The 27774-nt window shown below is 37.6% G+C and overlaps 1 protein-coding gene across 1 annotated transcript in view; it reads left to right on the top strand.

Annotated features, from left to right (window-relative positions):
* Nucleotides 1-27774, top strand: part of myo3b (myosin IIIB) — a 75712-nt gene that overhangs the window by 3179 nt on the left and 44759 nt on the right. Inside the window, exons 4-17 of the mRNA XM_037539610.1 lie at nt 864-968; nt 1149-1232; nt 2665-2867; nt 3011-3109; nt 3198-3312; nt 3391-3517; nt 3641-3851; nt 6830-6977; nt 9056-9209; nt 9403-9491; nt 11171-11300; nt 22655-22734; nt 23994-24014; nt 27272-27349. Coding sequence (XP_037395507.1) covers nt 864-968; nt 1149-1232; nt 2665-2867; nt 3011-3109; nt 3198-3312; nt 3391-3517; nt 3641-3851; nt 6830-6977; nt 9056-9209; nt 9403-9491; nt 11171-11300; nt 22655-22734; nt 23994-24014; nt 27272-27349 — 1644 coding nt within the window. The remainder of the gene's footprint in view (nt 1-863; nt 969-1148; nt 1233-2664; nt 2868-3010; nt 3110-3197; nt 3313-3390; nt 3518-3640; nt 3852-6829; nt 6978-9055; nt 9210-9402; nt 9492-11170; nt 11301-22654; nt 22735-23993; nt 24015-27271; nt 27350-27774) is intronic.

Below are 27774 nucleotides of genomic sequence, written 5' to 3'. Positions count from 1 at the left end.
CTACCATACTTCATAGTGGGGGTGTATGCTTTCCTGCATGGCTATCTTTGTGCCCACATCAAACTTCCCTCTGGTGTCTCTTGCCAAAAAGATGTAATGTCTCATCTGACCAGAGAACATTGTCTCACTGAAAGTTCCAGTAACATCTGGCAAACTGTAGGGGTTTAAGTTTACTGGTCTAATGGAAACTTTTTCTGACAACCTTCATAAACAACTTGTGGCTGTATAGGTGATATCTGATTGTAGTTTGGGAGACATACTGATTCCAAGACTTAATTAATGTCTGCAGTTCCCTAGCTGTGATCTTGTGATCTTGGGAGATTTTTTGTCCACCTGAACCATCCTCCTTGCTGTACATGGGATCAATATAGACATACATCCTCTTCAGATTTTTAAGATCTTCAGCTTCTTTACACTCCTTAATGATTGCCCTGATTGTGTAAAAGGGCATTTTAACTGTTTAACATTTTTTTCAGCATTTTCAGGAACATTGCTATATCATCTGACTGAGGGAATTTGGCTTATGAATTACCTCATATTTAGAATTGAATGAAAAAGGAAGTCATGACAATTTAAGTGTTCTTAATTGCTCAAGTGAACTTTAAAACATACGATATGAAAGGAACTATACTTAGTTAGTTTTTGCTATAATGTGCTTTGAAATAGAAATTATTATAGTGCCTTGTGACTAAATTAATTACTGTCCCATGTTCAACCTTCCACCTAGTGACCACTGGGATAGATTCCAGCACTCCCCCCGCGACCCAGGAGGATAAACGGTTTTGAAAATGTGTGCGTGTGTAACATTTTCACTTATGTTCTGCATGTTAAAGTTTTGTTTCTCTTCTGCCTGTTTTCTACAGTTCTCAAAGCTGTACCATGGGGCAAAGCGTTCAGACAATCCTCCTCATATCTTTGCCACTGCCGATGCAGCCTACCAGGGCATGGTGACCTTCTGCAAGGACCAGGTACCAACCTGAAGGGTTTCTAGTCACACCTGTTTCAACATCAACATCTGTTGTAATATGCCAACATTCCAGTTTCTCAGTGCTATGGATAACAAAAGTAATCTGAAATGAATAATCTGAATCAACATTAATTGAAAGTGTTATAAAAATGAGTGTCATCTTATCTTTCTGTGGTTTTAGTGCATAATCATCAGTGGGGAGAGTGGGGCTGGTAAAACAGAGAGCGCTCATCTCATCGTCCAGCATCTCACATTTCTGGGAAAGGTATAACAGCACTTGTAATTCAAGTGACAGTACTTTCTTACAGTCATGTCTTTTATTTTTTTAAAAGGGAATGACTGATTCTAGGTTCCATTGTTTTTATTGTATCTGTTTTTTTACTGGTAAAACTGATCTCTCAGTGATTTTATTCTTTAGTACAACAATTCAACAACAATTCAATATGTCATGAAAATTACATGAAATTACATTTCACCACAATTTGATCTGATTTATTAAAAATACACTGAGTACACAAGCGTCATTGTATACAGTACTACAATATACAGTGATCCAAAGTAGACTTGAGACTCTTTCTGATTACAGTTTATGTCTTGGGTAATTTTTTTTTTTTCAAGCTAACGTTATAATGTGTTTATTCATATCCATCAGAAAACTTATAACAAGCAGCAGTGTTGACCAGGTTTATTAAATGAAACTCAAAATGACCCTGATAATTGAGAACTTGAGACAAGCAAAGGTACTCAATGGTAGAAATGTTAGTGTCTCTTTCATTCATGTAGGTTAGCATTTAGTATTTTATTTATGGTAATATTTTGTTGCACATCCCTTCTTTGGATAACAGCTTGATGTCCCATAGAACTATATGATTCATAACCAGGCTTGTTGAATTGGCCTGAGCATTGCAGGTTTTGAAGTTCCTGTCTATTTTCACCACTTCAGTCCATTTTTCACCCTTAATTTTAGGATTTTACATCTGCAATCTTTTCTTTCCAAGAAATTCTATATTTAATAGATTAATATAACTCTTTGATATTGGTGTAACACAAGCAGTATGCACTCACAATCACCAGACACATCTACTCCTGGAAAGGGTCCAAAGCACAACTGATGTTACAAAATGTTCTTCCCCACATTGCATGCAGTTACACATTTCCACCATCGATGTCTCCAAAGCCCCGAAATTTACATCATATGGCTTTAAAATGCGGGTTAGGTGTTCATTTTCTAGTTTTTTTAATTTCAATTGTACCCAAAGTAGTGAATTTATAAGTTATCTGCAAAATAAGGTATGTTTGAATACAGCATAGCATAGTTTTCATAATGTGTTAAAAAATTATATATTTCTAAAGAAAAAAAATCATGATAGAGATGTATCAAAACTACTTTTGATCACTGTAGACAATAAAAACAATAGTCCTTATTTTTGAGGGAGAATATTTTTTTAACAGCCTGAAAACTTTATTTTGGACAAAAGTTGTGCTCAAACTTTCTTGATTGTAACTTTTTGGGACATAATAAATAAATGCAGTAGAATGATCACATTCAGATCACAATGCTTCATTGCCTGTTTACCACATCTATGCACTGTACTTAAAGTATTATTGAGGATGACATGATTAATAAGATCTTATATAGAAGATTTAATAGAATTTAAAATGTTTACACTCATTGTACTGCTGCACTGTCATTGCAGGCAAATAACCGAACACTTCGAGAGAAAATCCTGCAGGTGAACCCACTGGTGGAGGCTTTTGGTAATGCATGTACGGCTATAAATGATAACTCCAGTCGTTTTGGAAAATACTTGGAGATGAAGTTTACACCCACAGGTGCCGTCATGGGTGCTAAGATCTCTGAGTACCTCCTGGAGAAATCAAGAGTCATCAAACAGGCCACGTGAGAAATGATTAATCATTACTAGCTGGTCTGCCAGGGGTTGATTGCATGCACCTAAGTGTAGGTTTTAGCAGTACAAAGTGGTATGTAGGCTCATTTTAACCATTTTTTGATCCCTTTTCTACTTTATCCTTTTTTGGCAGAGGGGAGAAAAACTTCCACATATTCTATTACATATATGCTGGTCTGTATCACCAAGAAAGCCTCAAGAAATACAGATTGCCAGAGAAAACAGCTCCCAGGTTTGAAACTCTGATTAGACTTCGATTTTGTAGCAGTCCTAGTGCTCACAAGTGTATAGCAGATAGTGATCATATAATTTTTGTCCAGGTACATTGACAGTGCAAATGGTAAAGTGATGCAGGACATTGTTTCCAGCAAATTATACGAAGAGCAGTTTGATGCCATCCAGGACTGCTTCCGCATAATAGGTTTCTCAGAAGAGGTATAGTATGGTGGCTTCCATTTGTGTTCCATTTTTGTCATTTAGTCATTTATTTAAAATCCAATTTTACTTTTACAGGAGGTGAATTCTGTATACAGAATCCTGGCAGCTATTTTAAATACAGGCAATATTGAATTTACTTCCATCACCTCTCAGCATCAAACTGATAAAAGTGAAGTGCCTAACTCGGAGGCCTTAGAGAATGGTAAGTTTGGAATTAGGAGTTCAGTATGTCTTTGCAAATTGCTTCCATCATGCATTATGTAGTAAATACTGTATAGCATATACATTCACACATGCATTGTTTTCTAACTCTGTGCACATGCAGCGGCTGCTCTGCTGTGTATAGGACCAGAGGAGCTGCAGGAGGCTCTGACCTCTCACTGTGTGGTGACACGTGGCGAGACCATCATCCGCACCAACACAGTGGACAAAGCTACTGATGTGAGAGACGCCATGTCTAAGGCACTCTATGGCCGTCTCTTCAGCTGGATAGTGAACCGCATCAATGCCCTACTACAGTCTGACACCAACATCTGGTAAGTGAATGCCATAATGGACCTATAGTCATTATTAGTGTAGTCCTAGTTTTAGCTGTCATTTCTATAGTTAGAAGCAAACCACTTCACACCTATATTTGAAAAGCATGTAATCTATCCTCTGCCCTGCGATGGACTGGCGACCTGGGTATATCCTGCCTTCTGCCCAGTGACCGCTGAGATAGGCTCCAGCACCCCCCCGCGACCCTGAGGGAGATGCGGCTTAGAAAATGTGTGTGTGTGTGTGTGTGTGTGTGTGTGTGTGTGTAATCTATCCTTAGATCTATAGAATGCCCACTGAGTATTCATAGATTTGAGTTCAGTTCTGTCTGATTATTTGACTCAATGAAATAAAGTGTTGCAACCTAAAAGCAACACAAAGCTTAGTTTAATATATGCATTTAGTGTTGCATATGCTGCCCAGTAATTCTTTACTTTCTGTGCGCAAATGACAAAGTTCATAAAAGCTCACTGAAATAAATGGAACAACAAAACTACAAACGTTATGAATTCTCAAGGTGTCCTCCCTGAAAGAGCTGACTGAGCACAGCTCAGCAAGCATACAGTTGCAGCCTATCACATCATGTCACAATAGGACAGTAATCAACAAAAACATGACAGTTACAGCAGCACTGTTGTTTATCTACTAATAATTCAGACCAAACAAAAGTTTTAGAATTTAAAAGGTCACTTAAGGGAGTTATTATTTCAGCCATATTTTTACAGGCTCTGTTGTAGCTGACCATCCCTAAAAACACAATGCAGTTCCATTCATTTTGTAGGGAGGACTCTGATCATTGCTTCAGTCTTAGCTTGCACTACTTTCACGTGTCCTGTCCTACTATGTTACCCAAATAGGTCATGGTGGCTTAATCTCACAACACACAAGTTGCCAGTAAGGCTATTCTAGGTCAAGCGATTAGACACAACAGATTTTATGTGTGATTTCGCAAGACTTTGGAATGTAGAAACAACATTTTCATGCCAAAGGCCATCACTGAATACATCCACAAGCCCTCAGGAGTAATAAATGCAGTCTCCTTAGCTCTGTCTGTAGGACAAAAACGTGCCAAGAACCCTTCAATACTGGCATACTTGGCAGATCCAACCAATTAATATAGTCCTTTATCCTGTGGAACAGAATAGAAATCATTTTGGTTAAAGCACTGTCTTTCCTGTAATCAGTACAAGCTCTGAAGGTATTGTGCCACCTGGTTTAGGAACTAGTAAACATGAACTTCAAGCAGGCTTACTGGAATTTGCAATGCCAGTAACAGTATGAATTAGCTCATCTCTTTTCTCAAAAAAGTGAGAAAGAGACATAATAATGCAGGGGACACTTTGTTAACCACCCTGTCACTTTTCCCATTTGACTCAGTTTAGCACAAATTAATGTTAGGGTCCTTAGACTCACTGTCCTGATCTTGTTTTTTCTAACACAGTACAACCTTTAGCCCATTTTCATAACACCGTTGTGAATTAATTAGGTTGCATATAGTTACAGCTTGAGTTTCTGTATGGTTAGCATTTATGATTTTGGTTGAGTCTTCGGTGTGAAAGAATAGAATAAGAGACAATGTTTTGAGAGAAGAAATCCTTAAGTGCATGTAAAAATGTCACTGGGAAGCACCCTTTACTCCATCAACACAGATATAATCTTCACTATTATCACTGCCATGAACAGCACTGGTTGAGTAGTGTTTAACATCTTATAATAATAGCAGGTAAACTGCTCTACATTAGGAGATCCAACAAACTGACAAAAACCTTCAACTAGGACACTAACCAAACAGAATGCAGCTCAAAAAGGGTCAACAAAACCTTAATGCAAAGACCCAAATAGAGGCTGCGAAGTGAGCTCCAAAAACAGTCAAAGCGACACTAACCAACAAAAATCATGATAGAGGACAAGCCCCATTTATATTACAACTTGACACAAAGCATATTGTCTAAGACAAGGAGCTCAGCCCAAGTCACATATGTTTGACCAACTGTTCTCTGCTGGTTGACATAATAGGTATAACCATTGTTTATAAACTGATCCTCTGTTCTGAAATAAAGCAGAGCATTTAAACCAGAGTTGCTGGACCAGTGCTATGAGTACAGAATGCAATAAAAAGAGTGGTGTTCTTAACTTTAAAATGTATGCGCTTCTAAAATTAAAATGTATACATATACAGGAAATTATGTGTTTCATAACCCCATAATATCATTGATCCAAGTTAGATGTCATTATATCACAGTTTTCTCTCTGAATCGTATACAAACATGCATAAATTGACTATTCAGAAACGTACAGCTATGTTGAATTACTGCTGTTTTTGTGTTTGCCTCATGTTGCTTTCTGGCTCGTCAGATCTTTCCCAGTGTTGAGTTTGTATGCACAGTCTCTCCGTCTTAAAGGTGACCTCCAACTCGGCCAGCACAGACCACAGAATATTAATTGCCAAGACAAGAAAAGTGCAGTGAAAAAAGAGAGGTTTCTATAAATTTTTGATATGGAGTTGCATTGAGAAAATAATATTCAGATGATTAAAAAGACTTCAGAGAGAGAGAGTAAAAGGCAGTTCATTGATCCAAGAGAATCCCTTCAGATATCAACGTTTGGACTTGTCAGAGATTCTGATGCCTTCCAGTCCACTGCACAAAATCCAAATACACCCATTTCCACTCCAATCATCCCTGTTTTCAACATTATTGCCACTAATAATCTGTTAACCCTGGAGGAAGGTGACCTTTGAAAACTGTCTGAATAGTTCAACATCAGAGTGTCTATGTGTTTTAGTTCAATCTGAGTACTAAGTTACTCATCAGCGCAAATTATGTTTTTTATACTGTGCTTTGTTTATTTTCTGTTGTTTTTTTTTGAGGAGGGGCTGTAAAATGAAATAGCATTTATAGAGTGGTGAGGACTCTAACACAGGGTGACATTACATGGCTTAATGGTTGGATATTGTGTTCATGCTCTCTTTTTGAAGTGCATCAGAGAGTGGGATGAACGTGGGCATTCTGGACATCTTTGGTTTTGAGAACTTTAAGAAGAACTCGTTTGAGCAGCTGTGCATAAACATCGCCAATGAACAGATCCAGTTCTATTTTAACCAACATATCTTCGCCCTCGAACAGGTGAGACACTTCATGCCCAGAATACAGGATTGTTTCTCATAGTCGTACATACATTAGATCAGCCCAGCAGGCTCGGCTTAAGGAAATATATACTTAGGGTAGCTTACTTGTTAGATATTGGAGCTGTCAAATGACAATAATAATTAATCATGATTAATTGCATTCTGTTGTGTAGGCAATCGCAACTGCATTCATCTTGTTTGCTTATTTGCTTACTAACTTACTTTGCTGGATGTTAATGTAACATTTTAGTATCATACAAACATTTTTTAATATTTTACACTCTGTTCCCTGAGACTTAAATTTTTAACTGTTTTTTTGTATTTCTTAAACAAGAGGTTTAACCCTCACTTTTCCACAGATGCCAAGTTGCAGAGTTTCTTGATTGTTGATGCTTATAGGTTGCATGCTTACTCCTGACAACAGCTATATTGACAAAAGGAATATTCCAGTCAGAAATTCTATCATTCCACAATAAAAGTGATTTCTGCCATGTCGCTCCACAGTGCTTTATTGAAGACTGTGTTTGTGTGACTGTAATCTGTTTAGTGTTGTGTGGAGAGCTGTACCAGTAATGAAGCTGTGTAATTGGAGAGTGATTTAGATTGCTCTGCCACACTCTTATTAACACTAATCAGCACACAACCATCCTGCTCTGTTCCTCCGCCCTGATTTCACTACAAGACTCCTGCTATCTTTCTGTCTGTTTCTCTCTCACACACTCATCCTCACTCTCTTTCTCCCTCTCTCTCCCTCTCTCTCTCCCTCTCTCCACCCTTCTCTCTCCCTCTCTCTCTCTCCCTTTCTCTCTCTTTCTCTCATTCTCTTTCTTTCTCTCTATTTTTCTCCCTGCCTCTTTCTCTCTCTCTCTCTTTCTCCCTCTCCCCCTCTCTCCATCTCTCTCTCTCTCTCTCTCTCTCTCTCTCTCTCTGTCTCTGTCTCTCTCTCCCCCCTTCTCTCTCATTCTCTCTCATTCTTTCTCATTCTCTCTCATTCTTTCTTGCTGTCCTTCACTGGCCAGAGGCTACAATACCTTCATCACAATTGAAATATAGAGATATTCATCTGAAAAGTAATAAAAATCTTGTTCATATGTAAGTTTTGTGAAAAGTAAATATAAATGAGAATATACAGTGCAGTTCTCTTATCAAACTGAGTTCTACCTGACCTAAGTCTAATAATTAAATTGCATTTAGTAAAAAAAATGCTGCAAGTAAGTAATTTTCAAATTAATAAAAACACTGCACTGAAAGCGTCCCCCAAAATAGTCCAGTAAATCAGTTAGTGTTTGCTAATGCCATATTTATTGAGTGCCATTTGTTTTTTCTTATCATGTTGTCCATTAGGGAGGTCTGTGTGTGTGTGTGTGTTTGTGTTTGTGTGTGTGTGTGTGTTTGTGTGTGTGTGTGTGTGTGTGTGTGTGTGTGTGTGTGTGTGTGTGTGTGTGTGTGTGTGTTGCTCTCGTGTCTATATTCATGCTCGGGCGGGTGGGTTTGTGTAAGCATTTGGCCTGGCAGGCCGGGTGCATAATTTCCCTCATTACTAACAGCAGCATTAGTGAGCTTCATTATAGAGCTGAATGGGAATGAGATTTAACACACACTGCTCCTCCTTAATGATAAACACACAGCACCGCTATTCCACCGTGCTGATTAAAACATGAGGGTGGGTTAAAGCCGCCAGTCACGACTCGTCTCCAGAAGATTATGTTGAAAGAAATATATTTGTTTGCATAATCTTCTTGCAATGGTATGACATTAGTCCCTCTGTGAGTCGACCCCTCTATTTAGTGAATCACATTTTTGTTTGATTTCAAATAACTTTTTTCCCAGCTATTCTGCTGTATAAGAGTGCACTGTAGCGATATGTTTGCTTTGCTTGAGTAAAGCTATACCCTGTCATGAAATTTATTTGAACGTTATACCTTCTTTATATTGTGAAATTGTCAGCCTTCCACGTAATGTGAAATAGAGTGAATGAAGCCTTTGAGGTGAATGATTTCCTTTCACACATAGCTCTAGTATTAAGGTACAAATACCTGACAGCTAACATTGTGTGTGCGTGTGTGTGTTTCTCAGATAGAATATCAGAGTGAGGGTGTAGATGCCAGTCTGGTGGAATATGAAGACAACAGGCCCATCTTGGACATGTTCCTACAGAAGCCCATGGGGCTGCTCTCCTTGCTGGACGAGGAGAGCCGCTTCCCTCAGGCTACTGACCAGACACTCGTTGGTAACACGCTGCAGCAAACATAGCTTTTAAATTGGTGTCTTTAGTTGTAACCCTCTCTGTAGTGATATGTGTGTACCGTTAAGTAACTTTCATTCTAACTGATACTTTAATAATCAGAGATGGGGCATTTAAATCAGCTATTTACTTATTCTCTACTTCAGCCACTTATTTAATACGTTCTCTTCTTTTCTAGACAAGTTTGAGGACAATTTGCGGTACAAGTACTTCTGGAGACCAAAGCGAGTGGAGTTATCCTTTGGAATTCAGCATTATGCTGGAAAGGTAACACACAGTGTGGACGGATCACATATCTGCCATGGGTTTAAAGGACATATATCCTACACTTTTCTTTTTCATTTTTTTTCTGTAACATTTGTATAGTCTTATGTACCAAAACTGGTCATAATCAATTTCACATCGTCATTTTCCAGCTTCTTCTTATAATTTACAATTAAACAGGCTTTTTTTCTGATATCAGATGAATAAGCTCAGTTCTGACTGTGTGTCCTGTATTGTGGCTCATTCAAAAAGCTATTTGAGCTGAAACACTGCCTAGAACTGGATTATGAATGGGCAGAGCTAAACTGCTGTTAAGTAGAAGACGTGGATATATGGATAGTAAATGATATTTTTTTGGTACTTTGACATTGTTTACATATTATTTCAGACTTTCAGTTCAATTTGCACATTTCCGCTTTGCCCCCATCCCTCCAAAGATATAGACCCTTTAATCTTATGTCACACTTGCCAGCCCCCACAGTTTTCCAGTTTTCATATCTTCATCCAGGATTCTCTCAGGGTCAAATTTCACTCATATTTCTCCTGTTTCCAGACAATTTGCTGCAAGAAACCCAAAAACTAATGCTGACAGTGATGTCATTTAAAGTGATATCTCAAGTTACATATCACTACTTGTTTTTGTATTTAATTAAATGCGTTGCTAATACTTTACAGATTTCTACTTTAATGTCTCTTAACTAGCATTTATACTCCATGAACTAAAATTTCACCTCAGTTTTCAGTGGCTTATTTCTGTTTCAGAAATTCAGCATGTCCTTATTTCTACAGGCTCAGATCTGTGTTGTTTTTACACTAGCTGCTATACATCATGGTAACAACATATTATAAATCTGTTAATGCTCAACATGCAACACTGTTTGTAAGACAAGAGGAAAGTCTTCTTTACAAAACGTTATACAAAATAATGAATCATTTTTTGTTAGTGAGGTATTATTGACAGAAAGCAATGCAATTTTTTCTTGTTTCTGATTGTCATTAACATGTTCAAGCGGTAGTAATTAAGCATTTACTTGCCAAAAAAGAATTGATTTTACAAAAGGTCTATTAATACTGAATTAACACTTATTAGCATATATTATAGTGTGATCACATAACATGTTCCTAAATCATCAGTGTCCACTATTTAGGGGTAAGAGATTTGGGCAAAATATCTAATTGTGATTTTAACTAATACTGCAATTATGATTTAAATGTGATCATTTTCTGTAAATTTCTATAAATTGTCAGTTTTTTCAGGCTTTGGGCTTGAATGGTAATGGTAGTGTGCTAGGCTGCCTGTTTCCAGGCTATATGTTATTGGGTTAACCCCAATTAAAATACGAGGCTTAGTATCCAGTAACTACAGGGACTTCAGTGCAAACTGGCTGTGCTATTCTTAGGTTACAGAAGTGTGTAACAAAACTTTGAGCCTGCTGGGGTGATTTTTTTAAAAAACATGTTAAGAAAACATGCATAATGTAGAATTGCATTAAAATTGCTGTGTTAATAATAAAATTTATGATTTCTTAATGTTCCACCCCACATCTTGGGCTTGAGGTCTCAAGGGATTCATGTATGCTTATGTTTTTCTCATTCAAACTTCTATCCATTGTGTTCTCCAGATTCATTGCTTTTTCTCAAATCATTACCAGTACTAATTCATGATGGGCTTTCTCTTAAAGGTGTTGTATGATGTTAATGGTTTTCTGGAGAAGAACAGAGACACTCTCCCAGCTGACATTGTGGTGGTTTTAAGAACGTCAGAAAACAAACTCCTTCAGCAGCTCTTCTCCAGTCCCCTCACCAAAACAGGTATGACCCATAGTTACAAGTCAGTGTCATGACAACTGTTATGTATAAGTGTGCATGGTGTCAGAAGTCACACTTTACCCATTTTCTCAAAACTCATTACTGTCTTCAGGTTCAGTAAAGCCAAAAGTCATCCCTTGGTCAAACATGTTTCCGAAGGGTCATCATCTAATTTTAATGTCCTAGGTGAGGTGAGGTTTTTAACTCAGCAGCACAGGACTCAAAGACATGAAAAAAACATTAATGGCAAGTAGAGGGAAATAGTGACTTTCTCAAAATTTTGACACATCTCATAATGACTTGTTATCCCCAAAATAATAACTGACTTTTTTATTTAAAAACTTAGATTATATTGAAATTCAAATATTTAAGAAAATAACACATAGTGGCACAGTAAGTGAGTATTTCAGTGTAATATTTTGGCAATGTAAGTCATTATTTGTGGAATGAAAAGTTAATATTTTGAGAAATTAAATCATTATTTTGATACAAGTCAAAAATTTGATATACTGCCTTCAGAACAAACAGTCTTTTTTTTTTCTCCTCAGCTTGGAGGGAAGGGCTTCCATACAAAGTGAATAGAGTGTTAAGAAAAACAGTGCTTTGAATCTGCATGATTTAAAGTCATATGGTTTCATGTGAATAAAAATAGGTTGCAAATTTACTGTCATTCTTCCTTTGGCTAGAATAGTGTTGCAGCACATAATGTTGATATAGCACATTTGTAATCATTTAACACATTTGAATCATGTAAATTCAAAGCATACTTTTTTCAGTGTGTTAGTATAACCACCACAGTTACTGACCCTAGTACCTCTCTATCACTCCTCAGGGGTCAGCAGTGTCATTGATCATTTAAGGGTCAGCTTTGAAGAGGTCATACATTTGGGTAATTGTAAACATGTCTTGGTTGCCTGAATGTTTGTGTGTGAATATTTAGGATCAGGACAGATCATTGGAAAGTGTCATTATTCACAAGTTGAGGTGAGTCCCAGTTGCTGCAGCAGTGGTAAGGGTCACTCTTAGGGCAGCACTTTTATAGAACATTATAACATTTTAATGATGTGTGGAAGTGTGAGTGCCTTGGTATGGGCTGTTAAGTACATAGCACCTTGCCTGTTTGAGCCCCCACTCTCTCTTTCTCTTTCTCTCTTTGCCTTGCTCTTTCTCTCCCTCTCTGTCTCTTTATGTGTCTTCCTCTTCCTTTTGTATTTCAGTACAAATCTTTCTCCTCCTTTATCTCTTGCGTGGCTGATCTCTGGGTGGAGGAATAGAAGGATGGTAGAATATAAGGATGGAAGAATAGGAGGATCTGTTTTTATTTTCGCTAAGCTGTCCCTCTCGCTTTCCTGCTGTTTTGCCGCTATCTCTCACGATTGGGAAGCGCGTTTGGGATATTCCTGCGATAAGGTTCTCAAATATGCAGAGGATGAGACATCGCTATTTAGAGCTCTTATAAAAGCACATGCAACTCCTCTTCCCTGCTCATTGTGCTGCCAGTGAGGTGCTTAAGAAAGCCAGGCAGTAGGTAGGCAGGCAGGCCTCGGCCACTAGACTTAGTGAGGAGAATGGGGGCAGAGTGGTTAATTACGAGATATGTGTTTCACACACCTCTATAGATAAGCCATTATTTGGCTTCCCACTCCTTTGAGATACCCACTAGTGTGTGTTCTTAAAGGAGAATTGAAAGCACTAAGAAGGAAAGCCGAAGAATGATTTAAAAAGACTGAACAAGGTTGGCCTCTACTAACAAGGCAGTTGTTTTCCTCCCATTTAGTGGAGAGAGAGGAAAAGCCTGGGTGTAGTCTGCATGTGTATGTGGAAAACTATATGTGGGTGTATGGGTGGGAGTACTCTCCACATTGCTTCACTCATGCATTCTTATGTACAGTACTGTGCAGAAACACCTTTCACTCATTTAATTAAACACATATTAGTCAGTAATTCACCACACAGAAGCCTCAATGTCTACCTGTAGATGTTTATATATATATATATATATATATATATATATATATATATATATATAGACAGAAGTAACGGGACACGTCTCCTAATTATTGAGTTCAGGTGTCTCAGCCACAACATCTGATAACAGGTGGGTAAAATTATGCACATAGCCTTGCAGTTTTAATAGACAAACATTGACAGTAGAACTGGGTTGTACTGAAAAACTCAGTGACTTTAAATGTGGCATTGTTACAGGATGCCATCTCTGCCACAAGTTAGTTTGTGAAATATCTGTGTTACTAGATCTGCCCCTGTCAACTGTAAGTGCTATTATTGTGAAATGGAAGCACCTAGATGCAACAACAGCTTAGTCATGAAGCGGTAGAACATGCAAACTCACAAAGTGGGGCTGCCAAGGGCTGAAGCTCATAGTGCCTATCCTGTATTGAACTCACTTAAGAGTTCAGCCAACATCAGTGTTTTAGCTCACATATGCTCTTCTGGAGTGTGTGATTATAATTAGATTTTTATTACTGCTTCCAGTCTTTCTTTCCTAGAGACTTGTAGTTTTTCAAAGAAATCTGCAGGGACGTTTTTCCACACCTTCAAAATTCAATCTTAGAAGTCAGTTCTCATAATCCAAGGAATTCCAAAGACATTCAGTAATGTTGAGGTCCAGACTCTGGGGTGGTCAGTCCTGTCTGTTTGATCTCTCAAAGATGAAAGGTTTAAGTACTATTTATCTCATAGTAGAAGTTTTGGTGTTCTTCCAGGTTTTCCACAGTCATTAGGAGCTCAATTTTCTTTACGTTTTTGGGATTAGGAATATCTCGTACTTAATCGCCATATTGGCTGGAAATTAAAGAAATGAATGGTGGTCTTTGACTTTTGCACTGTACTGTATGTTTGTGCAGTGTATGGATGTGTTTTAAGCTTGAAAATGCTCTTTGTTACTTTGTTCAGGTAAGCCCACCCTTTTTGTAATTATTACATTTTCAGCAGCCTCTCATTGTGTAATAAGTGAGGTGTGGCTGTAATTATTATTTTTTTATTTATTTTGCACAGTGTCTTCAGAGTCTTCTCTTTAGCTGCAGCTGCTGAGCTCCTCCACTGCTTTAATGTGTGGGTGGTTGGTTTTTATGCTGTCCACTCTTCTACTTATTTCTGCTCATCACAGCTGTCTGACTCTTTATACTAAGATAAACCAGTGAAAACAGCATCTTCCTTTCAAGTTACAAATACTGGCAAGATGAACATTTTGATCTTCAGGCTGAAATGTGAAGGGAATTTAATTTGCATATATTTTTACTCCATTTTGTAGATTTCCCTGTTATCTGTGAAATTACAGCTATCTGCAGCATCTGATAAAAATCTATTTGTCCCTGGTGGTGTTTTGATGTGCATCGCTCACAGGCGCTTGTGGGGTGCATCATACCACTAGGGGGCAGCCTTGATGACTATACTGGATCAGCAAGGGCTGTTCACGGTGTGTCAGGATTGATTTTCTGTGATGTTTTGATTTTAATGGTGCTTGTTGTCATACAAGAATGTGGAGGTAAGAGAGATTGTAAGCTCAGGACTACCTTTTGCTGGGAAATGGCTATACTGCATTATTTTAAAACCTAACTATTCAGGCCTTACTTACAGATACTTACGAGGACTAGTTCAGATCTTTTGAAACCCATTAACCAAGATAGTAATAAGATAAATATATAAATAATAATTTTAGGGTGCTTTCTTTTAGGAGGTGGCTGTCCTAAATCCAAAAATTTCAACTTATGAAAATAATGCTTTTTTTTTTTTCAGTGTTGTTTTGAAAAGATCGTTTTGATTTCTTGAAGCTGAAAGATTCAAATTCATCATGAGTTTATTAAGAAAATGTTGCCCCAAGTTTTAGTGTCACGACTGAAATTCAACAGCTATATGTAAAACCACAAACCACCATTAGAATAGCTTTTTATTAATATATTATAAATAGTGTAATAGCATGTGGTTTTGGTCAGCCATAGACTTTTATTTTGTAGTAGGGGCCTTATTTTAGACACACCCCTGCATTGTGGAGAAGGAAGCAGACTGCATCACTGCCCCTCATGGCCACATGGTGAGCAGTTAGATCCCATTGTTTTCAGGTAAATGTCATTGTGTAACATTAAGAATATCACTGCAATTAAGTAAACTTGTGTTTCAATGAAAAATGAGATTTTTTTTGTGCGTACAGCTGCTTAAAGCAGTGTGTGCTAGTGTGTTCAATCATTTATTTTTATGTTTGATCATTTAAACATAAATAAAACAAATTATCACTCACAGTTTTGGTCTAATGTCCAAGTCAGTTAAAAGTCTGAAGTGTGTTTTGTAGTGATCCATGTAGAAATAAAATGACACATTTGATAAATGCACTATGTATACTGTAATATACTATAAAACTATAAAGTGCACTACTACTATAACTACAATAATAATAATAAGTGACCGTTATTAGGAAATTTCACCTCTGCATTTAACCTGTCCATGAAGTGAAACACCACATACACACTAGTCAGCACACACGCACTAGGGGGCAGTGAGCACACTTGCCCGGAGCGGTGGGCAAGGGGAGCAGTTGGGGGTTAGGAGCCTTGCTCAAGGACACCTCAGTCATGTACTGTCAGCTCTAGGGATCAAACCGGCGACCTTCCGGTCACAAGGCCGGTTCCCTACATTAGTAAATGTGGCTAGTAAACCTGCCAAAACTGAAGAGATCTTTGAAGTCTATTTATTAAGTTTAGTAGATGCTACAACCCAAGAAATTATTACAAACTTGGTTGGAGAAATTGAGGACTTGTTGGATACACATGAGGTGCCTTCCTCAGCTCAGCTCCTCTCAGAGAGAGGAGCATCTTTGGGATATATAGAAGTGTCAGCCTTAAAGAGTCCCTATTCTAATTTACTCTTGTATTTGATTGTCTTTCTCTTCCACTTACTTGTGGCATTTGTGTCATTTTATGTACCTGTTGAATCTGAATTATGCAAAATCTGATGAGGTTTTTTTAAACTGTAAAATATAATGTAAAACTGTTCTTGTGTGAGGCACCCATTCTACCATCCTTTGGGTCTGGGGGTCTGCGGCTTGGCCATGTGGTGCAGCTTTGTCAGAGGAAATGGGTTATATTTGCATGGACAAATTCCCCTAAAAGCCAGAGCACATCCGTGGATGATGGGAATCAGAGTGTTTGGATTGGCCCTGTTCTTAAAGATTTTGTGGGGCCTGCTCTCCAGGCCTGCGGACATGCAGGATGTATATGTTCCTTAGAAAGGCCTCTGTGTGGCTTTGCATTAGACATGTATGTGTTAGAATGGAAAAATATGCTGTTCTGGTAATTTTTTAAGAAATTGTGATCAATAGATAATAGAGAGCATACTGTTGAGAGTAGTGCTGTGGTAGAGATCTGTGAGGCAGAAGACCTTTAGATGTAGATGAAGACCTTTAGCATGTCTTACACATGGTCATGTTTCATATTTGGATTATGTTTGCATATTGACACAAGCATATGAAGTATAAGTACACAGTTAATTGCCTAAAGCTCAGTGTAACTACAATTTGTGTGTGTGTGTGTGTTTGAGACCAGTTTAAAAGAACTTGAGTGAGAGAGCTTTTGGTGCTTCTGTCCCTAACTTTGCGATCATATTGTTCTCTGTGTTCAGCATTATTTGAAGGCTACCTACATAGGGACTTCAGAACACATACATAAGCACTAAATAACATATTTAAAAAGGAATACTGGAGTATTGACATATGACATTTAAATATGTTTTATGAGTGATATAATATTAACATAAGAAGCCTTAATTTGAAGTGATGGACATTTTTTCAATATACAAAACTGTTATGCAGGATCATTCTCATGTAACTGAACTTTTAGGGCAGCTGCCTAGTTAAGATTACCATATATCAGTTTTGAGGAAGACTTTGATGTCCTGAAAGTGATCATTTTCATGCATATGTCTTCAAATTTTGCTTTCTTCCTTTAGTTTGAGGTCATTTTCATTCAACTGATAAAGAATATGGTGATCTAAAGGTCTTTGCCATCTGCATTATTTAGTCTAAATGTAATGACAACACATCCGCATCTTTAGTTTAAGGGCCTTTATCAGTTCAGTGTCATTTACGTCAAATGTCATCTTGCTAATATTGGCATAAGCTGTTCATGAAAGTTCATGTTATTCCTTTCAAATGTAATGCATGTATAATAAAGTACTTATGTCAGTGGCCTTCAAATATTACCCAAGTATTACCCTGCATTTCTAGTATGTCCTCTTTTGATAGTGGCTTACTTCCATAGCCATATTCACAAACTATCTCAGATCTTAAGTCTGAATCCACTTAGTGTCTTTGTAGTTTGGAATCTTAAAAATCTAAGCCTAGGCCAGCGCTCTCACCCTCAGATGAATGACGAATTATAAATTCAGCCCCTAATGATTACAGATGTCCATGTGAGCTTAGACCACTCAGATAAGACCTTCACCACATGGTGCTAAGTAAACATTTAACCTCAATCTCGTGTTCATACCAGGTCGGCAGATTCTTTTGCGGCTTTTCTGCTGCGATACGGAGAAGCAGTCACACTGTCGTCGACTGCCAGAACATCTCCTGATAAAGCGAGGCTGTGTCAGGCACCCAAAGCCCATTACAGCGTGCGCTCCTCTGATGGATCCTCCCTGACAGAAAAACACCATGTTCAAACTGCCTCTGGACTAGTCTGAGCGCGGGGCACTGATGCTCGGCGATGGGGGTGGGGAGGGAGAAGGGGAGGCGGTGGAACAATCTCATTTGCCTGGTTGCTGAGTTGAGTTTCAAGAATAGATCATATTTATTTAAAAAACGAGGAGGGGGGGCTCGAGAGTGATAGAGACCATGAGTGAAAGTATGAGAGAAAGCATGCTACAGTAAGAGAGAGGGAGAAAAGAGTGATATCTAGCAGCTCTCCTCAGCAGAAGTCGGCTTGTAAAGGCTGCTGTCTGACAACTTTGATTGTCCCCCATGTCGACAGCTCGATCCTGGGCTTCTGAAGTACAAGGCTCGCACAGCCTCTGATGAAAGAGAGTGGAGAGGTGTCATATTGAACCAGGGATTGCTTTTTAATCCAGGGCACATTGACTATTCTTGTCAATAGAAACCCAATACAAGTGCCAGCTTGAGTTTTTTTTTTTCTATAGGAATCTTGCTGGGCTTAATTTTCAAAGTGAATGCACAGATGCCAGGGAAGGACTTTTTTCTTTCTTTCTTTCTTTCTTTCTTTCTTTCTTTCTTTCTCTCTCTCTCTCTCTCTCTCTCTCTCTCTCACACACACACTCTCACTCATTCTGTGTGTATGTTGGCAGCTTTTGCCAGAAGCAGCACACGTGAAGCAGAGATGATGGGTGTCATCTTCTTTCACAGGCCTGTGCCTTAAAAGACAGACTGACCCAATAAGGAAAGCACGCATGCATGCACAAATGTCCTGGCTTCCTAACCTCTCTGTAGAAATATGCTGGCCACACTTTTTCTTTGTCTTTTCACTTCATGTGTATTCAAAGAATATCACATTAAGACTATGTAGTTGATCTGGTAAAGTGAAAAAAAGCATGTCTTAGTTTGGATCCCAATATCATCATTCATTTGGAGTCATTCGAGAAATCTACACTGTACACACTGACACAGAAAAATATAAATTACTTCAACAAACAGTGCTGTGTTGGGATCAGAGATCTTTTCATTTTCATTTATTTAGTTTCCAATCAAGGCATCCATTAACCAGAGAGACTGAGGTTTGAGTTAACATCGAGAGAGAGAGATAAACAGTGCAGAAGGCATTACAGAGGGAAGTGTTGATTTACGGTTGATGCTGCGAGATGGTGATGTTAACATGGGTGACGAGAGAGAAAGGACAAGTGAGCTCAACATAGTAGTGAATGATGGAGAGAACATTCATGTAAACTGAGTAAGAATAGCTGACTAGTGTAGGGGCTCTCAGTGCTTTATTGACTGAATCCTGGTCAGCATTAACATTACCTGAGACTCATTAGTGTCTCTCTGGGGTGTGAAAAACACAGCGCTGACCTACATGTGTTTCTCCACCTACCTTCATTGCAGCTAGCTTATCTGATCCAGTGCTTTTTGAAGCATACATTTGGGAAACTAGTCAATACAGCATCAAGTGACGGATACTTCTACTTTAGGACTGGCGTGATTAATCAACTGAACTCACTTGCTTTAAATTATATATATCCTGATTTAAACTTTATTTTGCCATGAATCAGAAATGATTAATTGCTGATTTGCATACTGACTAGTGCATGTTTTAAATGCTCATACCTTCTGTATCAGTAAGAAGCAAAGTGTGAGAGATACATTTATTTATTTGTTTGTTTGTTTAGGCCTGTGCTTTTTAAAGTTCTTTATAAATTGATATTTGATCAATTGTTAAAGTAATTGGTAGATTATTCAATTGATATTGTTACTATTATAAAGTAATCAATAGTAAAAGCCTTACTTTACAAGGCTTTAATCAAGTGATTTGTGCTCTGTTAGACAGATCTATAGCACAACAGTATTGATGGACGTTCATATCAGCCAATATCGGCCACAGAAAATGCTAGATTAGATGTCAAAGGTAAATAAACAGAATTAATCCAGTCCAGTTTGTGTCAAATCTAGCCTGAAATAGCACGCATCATATTGTAAGCTATACATTTCATCCTGTGGGCAGTAGAGTGTTTGAGTAGTTTATATATAATAGCCTACTTTAAGATGCTAATCTTCAATCAAAAATAGCTCATTTTAAATGCTTAGTAGCTTTTAAGGAGAAAATATTAGATCCGTGTCTGTATCAGCTGATATTCAAGGTTTATTATCATTATCTACACTGGTAAATAATCTTGTTCTAATCTTGTTTCAATATACAAAGTATATTCATTTCATAATGTTTTAATTTCATAGTCTACACGAACGTTTTGTCATATGCATATGTGTGTGTCTGTCTGTCACATGCTGGGATGGTTCTTCTGCTGTTATGAGTTTTGAAACAGTGTTTTGAGCAAGAGAAGAGAGAGATGTGACACACATACCATTGGTTTTTGCCACTAAACCTATTGGCCAACACTGCAGGATTCCTGAGCTATAGTTAGATCTGATATCAATGAATTAATCCAGTGCAAATTAGGCTCAATCATTCCTGCTGTGGACAATGCAAAACTTGTTCAGCAAGATCAGTGAAGATCATTCACCTCACATTGTCTGATCTTAAAGGTCCCATCAGTTATTAGTTTCTTTTAAATTGTGTCAAGTGGCTCATTTTAAAATGTGTAAATTGCTTGTTTTAGTTATAATAACAAATATATTCAAGTAATTTCTCAGGGCCTCTCTCCTCTTTTGCCATGCACACCTTGTTCTAAGGGGCACTGAATATGCAGTACATCTTCCTTCCCTGTTTTGCTGTTTGGGTATATAATCGTTTCTCTGATTTGGTCTTTTGGCATTAGTTAAACATGAAGCTTGCAAACACATCTCCTTCACTACAAGTAAAACGTTCCACACACCACCAGATTCTGAGGATTACAAAAGCAGATTTAATTCTGGAACATGTTCAGATGTCACGAAACCCGATGCCAGCATCAATCTTGATTTGAGAATGAATGGAATTTTATGTTGCCTCTGTGCTAGCATCATGTTTCATATGTTCCCTCCTCTTACACAACTGATTCAGCTCATAATAGTAGGTCACATTATGATTCAATATTGTTAGAGTGGAGAAAATAGAAATTAATACAATATAGTTGGCCTCTACGGCTGGAGAATCCTCTGCAAAGCAGAGACTGGTTATACACCTAAACTTTAAAATATCAACAGTGTTCAGAGATGTTATGATTGAATAGTTATTTCAAGCATGCAAACCTGTGAAGTTTCTCAAAGGCTTTAATTAGCTAATAAGCTTTTTTCTTTCTATTAAACTGTTTACTTACTTGCATGGCAGCATGGTCATGTATTATTATTACTCCTTGTATTAAGAGTAGTGGCCCTGGACTTTGTATCAGATGCTGTTTTCAGTACAGTTCTCCAGAAAGTCCCAGAGAAAAGGAGCAATATAGGGAATACTGTATAGACATAAATGAAGGACAGGTATCAAGTATGCTTCTGGTGGTCATACACATCAAGAGATGCAAATAGCAGTTTGTATAATTTAGAAAGAGAGACAGAGAAAGAGAGAAGCAAATGGTACAGTAAGATCTCACTAAGGAGAAGCAGAGAAAGCTACATATCATTAAAGACAGAAGAGCTAAACATTTGTCTGTGCTGATCATTTGCCATCTTCTTGTTTTTGGTGCTTCTAAATCTGTGACCCTTCATAAACTGACATCTGCCAAGACTGAACCAGAGGAAGTGCACAAGTTTCACTGCCCCAGATTCCTCTACACTGTACACACACATATACACACATGCTGTGGCTTGGGTTTAGTGCTGCTTTCCATTTCTGTGGTGGGTATTTTTCTAAAGGTGTGTGGCACATCTGTGCTGCCATTGTTTATTCATGCAGCGGAGCCTTTGAAATGTGTTAAAATGCTTCCCACTCATTATAAAACTCCTGCCACCCATGGATTAGCACTTTGATGTCACCAATCCTGCTTCAAAGGCTGCTTTCAGTGCCATTAATCAGAGTTTAGCCTCTGAAGACACAGCCAGAGAAAACATTTGGACATCTTGTGCAGAAACTTTTGAAACGCTCAGACTGCACTGCATATGCTACAGTGGGACTCCATCTTCCATTGAACAGTGTCTTGTGTGTGTGTGTGTGTGTGGCGGGGGATATCAGAAGTCTCTGGTGTGTGAGAGAGGAAGATGCTTTAGGAGGTCAAAATGTCAGCACAGTCAGCATATTTATTTATTTGTTCTGGTATAGGTCACTACTGTTTTATACTGGTTGACATTAAAAACATAACCTGGGCCTTAACAGTATTTGTTGTTTATTGTCACTGTCATAACATATTCGAAACGATAACTTTATAAGAGAAGAAAAGGGTGTTCTTAAATTTAATGTATGTTCATATGACGTTCTATTTCACATCAATTTGGACCTTTTATCTTGGCCAATTCATCATGAAACATTCACTCAGTATAAAGACTAAAAAATACACTAAAAGTGTATTAAAAAAAAAACAGTGTAGTTACAAGATTTCAAATAGCTGTTTATTAATAAGGACACTGTTGTGAATCACTGCTTAGGGTACTCTAAAAAATATTTGAGTGCTAATAGCTTCAGCCTGCTAAATGAGAGTAAGTGAATGAGTTACAGGTCTATGTCAGGCCCATGAGGTGCTTCACATCTAAAAATTCTACTTTATAAGTGATGCTTTAAGATAAGCTAATAATAAATTGTGTACATTTTGTTTGCCAGGTAATCTGGCCACCTCCAGAGCCAGAGTCACTGCAGCTTCCCGATCTCTACCACCCCAGCTTAGTACTGGGCGCAGCAAGGTATGTCCTCAACTCGGCAATCAGCTACATACATCTTGCAAATTGACATTTGCATTACTGGCCACTTTTACAAACCTTTTGTTTCTGTAGTGATACCAATCCATATCCTCTAATTCTTTCCTTGCACTGCAAGTAACTTAATCACTTTTGTTTTTCCCTAAATTTGTCACACTTTATTTATAATGGATGTAAATTATCAAATTGTTAGCAAACTGTCTAGTTTATTTTTTAGTATCAAAAGCATTAAGGTCGGGCTTAAAGGGCCCATTTTACAGAAAACCAGGTTTCACTTGCTCTTTATGACAAGACATACAGTTCACTCCCCAGTCAAAGCTGCAACAAACAGACCATTTCATTGTTTATGAGTAGTGAGAATCCGTTTATTTACATCTGTCTACCTATTCAGCCTACAATAGTTTAACCCTGCTCATTCATATTGAAGTTTTATGGAGTCTCATTTTTTTTTGAATGAGACACAATACAGGGCAGCCAGTCTGAACAGAGCTCATTTATCTTGCATCAGTCTTAAAGGCACATTAACAGAAACAGGATATTTATTATACAGGATAAAGAGAGGATGGAAAACAGAATAGCCCATTTTCTAAGCCGCTTCTCCGTCATATTTTTCTTTATACTAAGGCACAATGAAATTCCATAAGTGTTTCTCCTATAGAGTTTATATTTCAATAATTATCATTTTTATTACATAAAAATAAACAAATGCTGTAATTGGACATCAATAAACAAATTTAGTTTAGCTTTTGGTTGAGGCTAAGATTGAGATTAAAGTGTTAGTTTTAGGTTTGTTAAAATAAAGAGAAATAGCACACTAAAAAAGTGGTACATTGAATTTACTTGATTAAAGCAGGTATCATGGCCATAGTAAAAATAAAATCTATTGCATCAACACACTTTTGTGAGTTTGCTGAATATTTGTAGTAATTATGTTAATGTAATATGTTTTATTTATGTGGAAATTATGGACATATTTCAATTAATTAAATTGAACGCATGTTTTATTCAGTGCATGTGCAAAGTATCTACAATGGCCTTCAAAATAAAGTGTAACTCCTCCTTCTGATTCAGTAACAGTCTGTAATTCGTTCTTTTCTCAGCTCAGGTTGCTGTATTTCTAATGCTAAACATCACCATGTACAGCCTTTGTTATTTCAGCTCTGTATCGGAATGCAGCTTGTATCTGCTGACCTCTCTCTGTTCTCTCTACCTCTGTATTTCAAAATGACTCTCTCTACTTTCAGTCTCTTAAATACCTGCTAAAGGTAAGAACATGTAACCATTCAGCGCTCCCTGAATCCTACAGATCACTTTCTGCTAAATGTGTCAGGTTCTTTTTTATTGTAGATTCAAGCCTGTTTAGGTTGTTTGTCTGTAGTCTACTGTTAGACTGAGCTATTGTAATAGAGATATCTTGTGATAGAGATTTTAGCCAGTTGAGTAGAGTTGGGTCAACACATTAATTTAGTATATGTTTTTATGATGGTTCTTAAATTCTTGCCATTTATTTTGCCTTCCTCAGGTTTGGTTCTTTGGTTCTTATTTTTTCTTATCTGATCATGTTGCACTGTCACCATCATTTATTAGAACTTGTTTAATTTTGTTGTCGAACTTTAAAAACAGCTACAGTAAAAAATAAGAAGCTTCAGAGAAAGTTACTTGCAAGGCCAGAAGAGGGAAAGATGTAGATAGCGAGGTCTTGTTAAAACCTTCAAACAGAAATAAGACTATCTCCGAAGTTTCTCTTTGAGACACATTGGACATGGCCAGCTGTCAGAACCCCCAATTACAGAATGTAGGGCCAGTGAAAAAATTCTGGGCATACCTTTCTCCCCATACTCAGAAGAAATGAGGTATTAAGATATGCACTTTGCTGTATAGACTCGCAATAAAATATTTATCAGGTCGTTAAATTTGATGAGTCCAGGAGAGAAGATGGCTATTAAGTAGATCACATTGTGTCCTTGTTAAAACAGTGTTGAAAAGCAGCAGTTCATTTGCGGTGACGAGGTTCATTACTGAAAGGACCCTGAAGTATTAATGCCACCTTATAACACTTGTACCAATTCTGCACGATGTTGATTTAAGTGTTTATTTTCTTGCAAGGCACAGACAATGAAATCAACCATTATCATAATCCTGTTTTAATGGGAAGTATCATCCAGTTATAGTGCATTTACAATTCCTAAGGGGCAAAAGATTTAGCCATGTGTTAAACACATCCTTATACAGTACATGGAATTGCACTTCTGATATTGGAGTTGAGTGGGTTTGAATGCATGCAAATAATAGCATCTATTTCAGTCAATTAGCATTTTTCCATCTGTGCAGTAGCATTTGTGCAAGTGCTCTTTTATTGTGGATAAATGGGGTCTTTCAGCAAGTCAACACAGTCTGAGAGACTAGTTTACATATTTAGACTGCATGTTGTAGTGAAAGGAAATGTATTCAGGAAAGGTATTCAGACACTTCCATTACTTGAAGTCCCAGAAACACAGAGTAAAATATAAAAAATGTTTGTACAGTACTAAACTTCAATGTTATAATAAACATCTAGCAAAGTTGGATAAGAAATAAATATGATAAAACACAGCTTAAAATCATTGAGCAGGCCTATCCGAGAACTATTTGGTCATGGCTAATGAGCAATTTTATTGACAGCTCTCTGTCTAAAAAAAAAAAATAGCAGACAGATGAACAAATGGATGGATGAAGCTACACGTGAATGACAGAATAAACAAACAAGCAATGTCCATGAATGGATAAACATGACCAGGTGACAGAAAGCTACAGACAAGCAGTCAAACTTGCTAGCTATTGGTTATGCTAGGGTAGCTTTAGCTTGCTAAGTTCCTCTGAATTTAAAACTGTTTTTGTGTGGACGAGGCAAGAGATCTCAGCCTTCCATCCATCCATCCATTTTCTAAGCCGCTCCTCCGTCAGGGTCACGGGGGGTGCTGGAGCCTATCCCAGCAGTCTTCGGGCGAAAGGCAGGAAACACCCTGGACAGGTTGCCAGTCCATCGCAGGGCAGACAGACAGACACAGACAGTCACTCACAACTAGGGACAATTTAGCATGTCCAATCGGCCTGACTGCATGTCTTTGGACTGTGGGAGGAAACCGGAGAACCCGGAGGAAACCCACACAGACACGGGGAGAACATGCAAACTCCATGATCTCAGCCTTGTGATTGTTAAATTGAATGCTTACGGAAGTGTTGCCCAAGATTAAGATTGCCCAGTTTACATCTAGAGGAGAGAAATATGGTGAAATATATCAGCCATCATTTATTGGTCATTGGAGCATTATTTAAAAGGTATACTTAGCACATTCGCTGTTTGCCTACAAAAACAGAGTTAACCTGAGTAGAAAAAAAAACCCCACAGGTTTAGGTTCCCTGGGTCTTTAATAAACCTCCAGTGCATATATCCACTTCTAGCTTATACAGGCATAATGTCTTTTGAAATACTATTTATAAATATGCACAAACCTATGTATTCATAAGCAGAAACATGATAATTAAGAAAAAACAACAATAAAACACAATCGAGAGAGAAAAACAAATCAATAATTTGATTACATTGCAAAGCCATTACTGGCAGTTATAGGTTTGAGATGTCTATAGTAGAAGTAATTAGCTTTTTGTGGCACTGTGGGTCAGTTTTAGCCTATTCTTCTTGGCAAAACGAAGGTTCACGAGTCCTTCATATAAACTCGCAATATCAAAATTCTTCATTCTTTGGCTGTATGTTTGCAGTCATTGTCTTTAAAAAAAATCCATCTCCCCAAATTCAGTTTCTTGGCCAATGAAACTGAAGTTCAGGTTCTGTTTTCAAAGAAGCAGCCCCATATCAAGGAACCTGTGCTGGTTCCCAACTCTCTTCTTTCTCTAAAAGTGACAAGCTGAATTATTGCCAAAGAGTTATTGCTTCAAAATAGTTCTGATTTGACTAAATGCTCGTGTGTAAATGTGAATGCTTCTTTTTAGCAGTAGCAGTTTGTGTGGGGAGTAGGAATGGGGTGATTGTGGTTCTTGCTTATTGTTCACTGTGTAACTGTTCCTGCTGCTTTCAGGTCATTTTGCTATGCTTTTCTAGTGGCTGCTGGCTTCTCTCTTATCTTCTTTATCATTAGTCTGAGAACATGTTGTGACATTTATATTTTTGTAACCTACCAATTTTGGTAAAATGTTGGTTTTGTTTTTAAGCATATGTTTGCTTATGCTGGTGAATACTTTCATCTTGTTCATATTTATAAGTAAAAAGTAAAAAAACTGAGGTGGATATATGCACTGAGTATATATACTAAGTATATTAAATAACAAATAGAAAAGAGTCTGAATACTTGGTGCATATATATATATATATGTATATATATACACACTAATATATATATATATATATATATATATATATATATATATATATATATATATATGTATGTATGTATGTATGTGTATGTGTGTGTGTGTGTGTGTTAGTAAGGTGGACTAACACTAAAGTGTGTTGTAATTGTTTTAGGTTGACACTATGGAGATGATGAGACACCCAGAGGAGACAACCAACATGAGAAGACAGACTGTAGCCTCCTACTTCCGTGTGAGTATCCAGGGTTTCAAACTCCATTTGGTGTTTCATGTAACTTCAAGACTATAGATACACTGAACTGCTAAATGCCTTAAGATATTTAAGAAGAAAGTACTTTGAGGGGTAATACCACTGATGTTTCACAACATCTGTATAATTCAGTGGTTCATATAAATAAAGTCATTTAGAGCGGTTTGATATGCAATGGTAAATTGTAGAGAAACTTAATGACTATGATTTCTTTAATGGTCACAGGAACCATTATTGAGATTTTTTTTTCTTTAAAAAAAATCAATTGAAACTACTTATTATTAATGTCATCACTCTAAAGCAGACATGTCAAACTGGGGGCCTTCTGGGCCAAAGCACTGCAAAGAAGTATGCCTTGCTAATTAGCTGATGAGCTAAATCAGGTTGGAGCTTCACATGTGCTTTAA

This window comes from Pygocentrus nattereri, chromosome 6, assembly GCF_015220715.1.
Source record: "Pygocentrus nattereri isolate fPygNat1 chromosome 6, fPygNat1.pri, whole genome shotgun sequence".
Classification (NCBI taxonomy): domain Eukaryota; kingdom Metazoa; phylum Chordata; class Actinopteri; order Characiformes; family Serrasalmidae; genus Pygocentrus; species Pygocentrus nattereri.
This window is presented reverse-complemented; position numbering and strand designations above follow the sequence as displayed.